The 7,790-nt window shown below is 40.9% G+C and overlaps 1 protein-coding gene across 1 annotated transcript in view; it reads left to right on the top strand.

Moving 5' to 3' along the window:
• Positions 1 to 890: 890 nt before the first annotated feature.
• The window catches only part of TPST1 (tyrosylprotein sulfotransferase 1), a 51,540-nt gene continuing 44,640 nt past the window's right edge, over positions 891 to 7,790 (top strand). Inside the window, exon 1 of the mRNA XM_005872034.2 lies at positions 891 to 1,836. Coding sequence (XP_005872096.1) covers positions 992 to 1,836 — 845 coding nt within the window. The 5' untranslated portion in view covers positions 891 to 991. The remainder of the gene's footprint in view (positions 1,837 to 7,790) is intronic.

Raw genomic sequence — 7,790 nt, forward strand, 5'->3', positions numbered from 1 at the left:
TCTCTCTCTCTCTCTCTCTCTCTCTCTCTCTCTCTTTCTCTTACCCACACATGCACACACGCGCACACACACTCGCACACGTGCGTGCACACACACATATTTTCTTCGCACCCAATACACCAGCCCTCCTGGTACTTGTTACCTACTTATGCCATATTCTGCCATGCCGTTGTGCTTTTGCACACAAGTTCCTATTGCTTGGAGTAGCTGTACCTCTTATTTTCTATAAGGCTGTTATAGCTTCCTCAGGTAGACTTAATTTGTTGGTTTTAATTCTACTTCCATTGTCCACTGTGCTTATTTCTACTAAGGCCCTGATTGCATTTTATTGTCATTGTTTGCATATCTGTCTGTTCACAAGACTTTGTTTCCTGAGAGCATGGGTCACTGTACTGCTATGCTTTTCAAAGTTTATCCTCAGCCAAGCTCAAGTGTCTGTCCTGTAGTACCTAAATAAAAAATTTGTGGGGTGAATAAACTGAATGTGTGTTAAAGATTTAGAAGTTGTATATTTTTCTATAATTTCTCTTCATAGTAGGCTGTGGAGATAATGACTTTTTGGGGATGAATCAAAATAAATACCAGACATGAGCCTTGGGTTAGACTCCAGATATACTTGGGCATACTAAATATTCACTTGATTCACTGATGGAAATAGTTTTATTAGATTTTCCATTTTGTGCATAGTTTTAGAATTGTTATATTAAGAAGCTATTTCTGATTGGGAATTTTGATTTATTTTTGCTCACACTTTTATATATTTGTGTTCTAAGAATATTATAAAGGATCTAAGACAGCTTTGGCTTCTTTCTAGCTAAAATGTTATAATTGTAACTGATGACTAATTTATAAACAATCTTAATAATATAACTGTTTCCTTTTCCTATTAGATGTTGACCATCTTTCTGAAAAAGAATCTCCATGGCCTGAACATTTTCTGGAAATAATTTTGAGCAAAATATCTGTTTAATTGAAAGATAACCACATCAAGATGGTTGGAAAACTGAAGCAGAACTTACTATTGGCATGTCTGGTGATTAGTTCTGTGACTGTGTTTTACTTGGGCCAACACGCCATGGAATGCCATCACCGAATAGAGGAGCGTAGTCAGCCTCTTAAATTGGAAAGCACAAAGACGACTGTGCGAACTGGCCTGGACATCAAAGCCAACAAAACCTTTGCCTATCACAAAGATATGCCTTTGATTTTTATTGGAGGTGTACCTCGGAGTGGAACTACACTCATGAGGGCCATGTTAGATGCACATCCTGATATTCGCTGTGGAGAGGAAACCAGGGTCATTCCCCGAATCCTGGCCCTGAAGCAGATGTGGTCACGGTCGAGTAAAGAGAAAATACGCTTGGATGAGGCCGGTGTCACCGATGAAGTGCTGGATTCTGCCATGCAAGCCTTCTTACTAGAAATCATTGTTAAGCACGGGGAGCCAGCTCCTTATTTATGTAATAAAGATCCTTTTGCCCTGAAGTCCTTAACTTACCTTGCTAGATTATTTCCCAATGCCAAATTTCTCCTGATGGTCCGAGATGGCCGGGCATCAGTACATTCAATGATTTCTCGAAAAGTTACTATAGCTGGGTTTGACCTGAACAGCTATAGGGACTGTTTGACCAAGTGGAATCGTGCCATAGAAACCATGTATAACCAGTGTATGGAGGTTGGCTATAAAAAATGCATGTTAGTTCACTATGAACAACTGGTCTTACATCCTGAACGGTGGATGCGAACACTCTTAAAGTTCCTCCATGTTCCGTGGAACCACTCAGTATTACACCATGAAGAGATGATTGGGAAAGCTGGGGGAGTATCTCTGTCAAAGTGAGTAGATGTTATGTTTTTATTTTGACCCTATATTCAGCTAATAGAGATGTATTTGTGTATGTGTATATACTAGAGGCTCAGTGCACAAAATTCGTGCATGGGTAGGGTCCCTAGGCCTGGCCGGCAATCAGGGTCGATCAGGTTCCCCACCTCCTGGCCTCCCCTCCTTTTCCTTCCCTCACTCCCTCAGCGCCCTGCCGCCACTGGTCGCCCACCATGTTCCGCACCACACCCTGGTGGTCAGCGCACATCACAGCGAGCGATCGAACTCCCGGTCTCCCAGTTGAACTACTGAGGGGACAATTTGCATATTAGGCTTGTAAAAACAGACAAACAGTGTACTTCCCTTGTGTAACCTGCTTGCCCTGACAGAGGAATATCTTTTTTTTTAAATATATATTTTATTGATTTCTTACAGAGAGGAAGGGAGAGGGATAGAGAGTTAGAAACATCAATGAGAGAGAAACATCGATCAGCTGCCTCCTGCACACCCCCTACTGGGGATGTGCCCGCAACCAAGGTACATGCCCTTGACCGGAATCGAACTCGGGACCCTTCAGTCCACAGGCCAACGCTCTATTCACTGAGCCAAACCGGTCAGGGCCAGAGGAATATCTTGATTTGTTTCTGGTGTTTATAGAACTTGTATAGTCAATATTGATTCTTCATGTAGATAATTTGAAAGGAACAGCTACCTTTCTGCACCTAGCTTCTAGTTATTGATTACAAATTATTAGGTATCGTCACTCTAGTAGCTATAGTTTATTTTTATTGATTCAGATAAATTACAGCTCTAGCTACTGTTATCACAGTTTATTGTCCCCTCCCGACCCCCCAGATATAGACTATAACTAACTTCTAATCACCTGTAGTCTTAGGTAAGCCTTTCACTTTGTGTGCTTATATGTTGACCCAGAGATTCTGATGCTAGTTCCTTCTGTTAATATAAAATAAGCCTATTAGACTCCCCCGTCTTTCCAAGTAGGGATTAAAGAAATATGCTCAAGTTATATGTGTTGGAAATAAGGAAAATATAATTTTGCATATATGTTTACTATGTTTTAAGTCAAATGTGAAGACTAAGGAAATTCATAGACATTTTGAATGAATGGATTTCAGTAGGGAAAGAGACCTTAGCATCAGATTCTGTATGGAATGAACACCCAATGAGGTCCTATGCTTTGTCAAGAGTCACAAATGGCAGAACCACAAGTAGAACTTCCAATGCTTATTCCCAAGACTCTTGCCACCATAAGAGTTTGTAAAAATTAAGGTATAACAGATAATAAATATGTAAATATTCAGTGTACAATTTGATGAATGTTTACATCTGTATACATTTGTATAATCAACATCCATATCAACATATAGAAAATTACTAGCATCTAGCGGTGATATGAGGTTGTATGCGAAGTTCAAAAACAATTATTCTTGCTTGTTTTTGAACTTCATATAAATGCAATCGTAACTATTATTTTGTGCCTGGCTTCTTTTATTTAACATGAGATTCACCCATAATATAGTAAACTAGAGGTCCAGTGCACAAAATTTGTGCACAGGTAGGGTCCCTAGCAGATGCTGGCTGCTGGCTGGGACCTTCCTTTGTTCTGTGCCTCCCCCTGATGGTCAGCACACGTGATAGTGAGCGATCGAACTCCCAGTTGGTCGAACTCCCAAGGGGACACTTTGTATATTAGGCTTTTATATATATACTAGTAGCCCTGTGCACGAATCCATGCACCAGTAGCTCTCTGTGGGGCCTGGCCACTCTGCACCCGCTGCCCAGAGGCTCTCTGCAGCCCAGAGGCCCTCCGTGGCCAGGGTGGAACGCTTGCCTCGTCGCTGCGGTTACGAAGCAAGCATTCCACCATGCCGCTCACGCTGCCCGCTTTTAGTGGCTGCCCCCCCCAGGACTGGGGGACTCCGGCGGGGCTGAGAGGCCTGGGCACCGCCATCTTTGTGATGGAGTGATGGTTAATTTGCATATTGCCCTTTTATTAGATAGGATAGATCAGTGGTTCTCAACCTTCCTAATGCCGCGACCCTTTAATACAGTTCCTCATGTTGTGGTGACCCCCAACCATAAAATTATTTTTGTTGCTACTTCATAACTGTAATTTTGCTACTGTTATGAATCGTAATGTAAATATCTGATATGCAGGATGTATTTTCATTGTTACAAATTGAACATAATTAAAGCATAGTGATTAATCACAAAAACAATATGTAATTATATATGTGTTTTCCGATGGTCTTAGGCGACCCCTGTGAAAGCGATTCCAGTCAAGGGCACATGCCCAGGTTATGGGCTTGGAACCAAGTAGGGGGCATGCAGGAGGCAGCTGATTGATGATTTTCTCTCATCATTCCTCTCTGAAATCAATGAAAATATATTTTTTTAAAGAAAATAAATGTTTGTCTAGAAAGGCAGGGGGAGTACAGTATAAGGAAAATACTTTATGCAGTAGATGTATTGCACTAGAATTCTCCCAGTGATTGAATATGGAAGAGGATCTTGCTGATTAGTGAATGGTATCTACTGCTGAGATCTGCTTCTCAAATATTTTGAGTAAGAAATAGAAGTAAGTGTTAGGGCCATCCACCACCATGTTCAACTTTCAGTAAGCTACTTACATTGCTCTCTTTTCATGAATTGTGGAATTTTTGTGGAATTTCAGCCATTTCCATCTGGCAATACTCAAGAAGTTTCTAGAATGTACAGTTGTTTCTACTATTAAACTCATTAAGGTACTATAAAATTACCTGGAACAAATAAAAATCAGTAACAATAACAAAAAAGCCCACCAAGGTATACTCAAGGATGAGAGAAAGGATTAGCCAACAAATTTACTAGGTCAAAGAACAAAGCTAGAAAAACAAAACAATTCTATATAATAAAAGGGTAATATGCAAATAGACCAAACAGGGGACAACCAGTCGCTATGACGCGCACTGACTACCAGGGGGCAGACGTTCAACACAGGAGCTGCCCCCTGGTGGTCAGTGCGTTCCCACAGGGTGAGTGCTGCTCAGCCAGAAGCCAGGCTGATGGCTGGCGAGCACAGCAGCCCGCCTCCCTGGCAGTGCTAAGGATGTTCAAGGATGTCCAACTGTGGCTTAGGCCCGCTCCTGGGTCTAAGTGGTCAGTCGGACATCCCCTGAGGGCTCCCGGACTGTGAAATGGAGCAGGCCAGGCTAAGGGACCCCCCCCCCCCCAAGTGCACAAATGTCGTGCACCGGGCCTCTAGTGTAATGATAATGCTTAAACAGAACAAGTACATGAATCACAACTATAATTCAGAGAGAAGTGTGTCCACTCAGAACAAAAAGGAATATATAACTCTTAAGCACAAATAGGTTAGAATGACAAATATAATAGCAGGGTAAATATAAGAGAATAAGAACTTGATAACTGACAACTCTAAAGCTTCTAATAAGAAAAAACAACTAGAAATCAGATCCATAGCAAGGGAAGATTAAATAAGTAAGTGAAAACAATACAAAAAAGTTTTTAAAAATGGAGATTTTTTTTAAACATTTTATTTTTTTATATTTTATTGATTTTTTACAGAGAGGAAGGGAGAGGGATAGAGAGTTAGAAACATCAATGAGAGAGAAACATCGATCAGCTGCATCCTGCACACTCCCTACTGGGGATGTGCCCTCAACCAAGGTACATGCCCTTGACCAGAATCAAACCTGGGACCCTTGAATCTGCAGGCTGACGCTGTATCCACTGAGCCAAACTGGTTAGGGCAAAAATGGAGATATTTTTGAGGAGGTACAAAGAATAGAGATTTAAGAATAACAAGAATATTATGAGCAAATTAAGACAAAGACAGGCTATATTCTTATAAATTATGATCACTTCTACAGCATGTAAAATTAATAGCATGCAAATTGGGATTACCTGAGCTCGACTAGCTCAGATTAAAATATCCCAGAAGAATTTTATAAATATTACATTTTTTCCATTAAATTATCAGAGAACAAGCCTATTTACTTTGGATTACTTATCCTTTGTGAAGGGAGTAAATCTATCTTTATAAAACCAGTTGTTAATCAAATACCATCTAAGAGGAATGCCTTTGGAGTTGTGGAAATCGCTGTGCTTCTTTTGCAAATCAAAGTAAGTAGCTGAGAACTCTTAGCTGGAGAAGGGCGATTGAATAGACAGGGACTATAATTAACAACAGGTTGCTAAAGGAAAACAGCAGAGAAAAAATATATATTTAAGAATATGTCAGTGAAGAATGAGAAGTAGAATAAGAACGTAAATTAATAAAGCACAATTTGTACTTTTATTGAAGAATATGGCAATTGATGACAAAAAGTAGAAGTTGGGTATTAGATTCTTTATTAATTTAGCTTAGGTGTCTTTGCAAAAAATAGAGATCCAAAATAACAATGGTTTTAAACAAAATAGTGGCTAATTATAAAAGAAGACATACCAAGACTGCTTCAGCTTTTGGCTCCGTCATCCTAATGGTCCAAGTTGGAGCTCTAGTCATATCATCTATGTCTTAAACAGCAGGGTTGGAGTAGAGTGGGCAAATAAGAAGGGGCATTTAGTACTTAGGATATTTCCTAGTAGCTTGCAGGTAGCTCTACTTGCATTCCATTGGCCATAACTAAGTTTTATGACCACATAAGGGGGGTGGGGAAATGTAGTCTTTATTCCAAGACTACATGACCATGCGCCCAACTGAGAGTTGGTGCTCTTTTAACTAAGAGGAATAGATTGGATATTAGGGTAGGCAGATAGCAGTCTCTGCTACTCTACTGAGTATCTACTATGTGCTAGGAGCAATGTTAAGGTGCCTGGTTGAAAGTTACATGTGATCTAATGGAAGAAGCAGATTCATATAGTCATACACCACATAACGACATTTTGGTCATTAATGGACTGCATTTATGACAGTGGTCCCATAAAATTGTAATGGAGCTGAAAAGTTCCTATTGCCTTCTGATGTCATTGTTGTAATAATGTTACAGTGTGCTTGTGTTTTAAGTTAAGTATTATCACAAAGGAGTCAAAAGTAAAAAAAAAAATTAAAAAGTTTATAAAGTAAAAATGTTACAGCTAAGGTTAATCCTATCTAATAATAGACAAACATGGTAATTAACCATACCTCCGACACACTTCCCATTGGCTAATCAGGGCAATATGCAAATTAACTGCCAACCAAGATGGCAGCTGGCAGCCAGGCAGCTGAAGCAAACATGAGGCTTGCTTGCTCCAGTGATGGAGGAAGCCAAGGTTCCCCGCCTGCCGCTGCCGGCCTCTGAGCTGCACTCTAAGAAACAATGTTGCAATTATAGAAGCTAAACAAACCCCAGAAACCTGCTTTCAGCCAGCCGGGCCTCAGAGCTGGAGTTGCAACAGTGTTTCAATTATAGAAGCCAAACAAACCCAGATACCTGCTTTCAGCAGCCGAGGTCTCAGAGCTGGAGCCGAGCCTCAGAGCTAAAGCCGGCTCTCAGTTCCAGTGACAGCCATAGAAGGTAAATAAATCCCAGAATAAAAAAAAGAAAAGAAAAAAAGGAGAGGTTGGGAGCTTCAGTCACCTGCCAGCCTGAAAACGGCCCTCAGCCCCTCACCCAGACTTGCTGGGGTCCAACCCCAGTGGGTCCAGGGGTCCCCAAAGGTGTGGACGGAGTCGGCGAAGAAGGAATGACACGGAGACAGCCTTCAGTTGATCAGCAGCCTAGCCAGGATCTCCAGCCACGATCTCTGGCCAAGTTCTGGTTAGGATCTGATCTTGATCTGATGTTTATTGTTTTGTTACATCTGTATTTATACCAGTCGATTTTAATCCTGTCAATTTCTATTGCAAAGGTTAGGGCGTTTCTTATCTCCATTCCAGGGAGTAAAGATTATGGAGCTTAAGCGTGATTGTTTGTAGTTAAAGTGATTAACTACCCGCCTGGCACTTAGTTAAGGGGTTGTA

Source organism: Myotis brandtii, unplaced genomic scaffold, assembly GCF_000412655.1.
Source record: "Myotis brandtii unplaced genomic scaffold, ASM41265v1 scaffold363, whole genome shotgun sequence".
NCBI classification, from domain to species: Eukaryota; Metazoa; Chordata; class Mammalia; order Chiroptera; family Vespertilionidae; genus Myotis; species Myotis brandtii.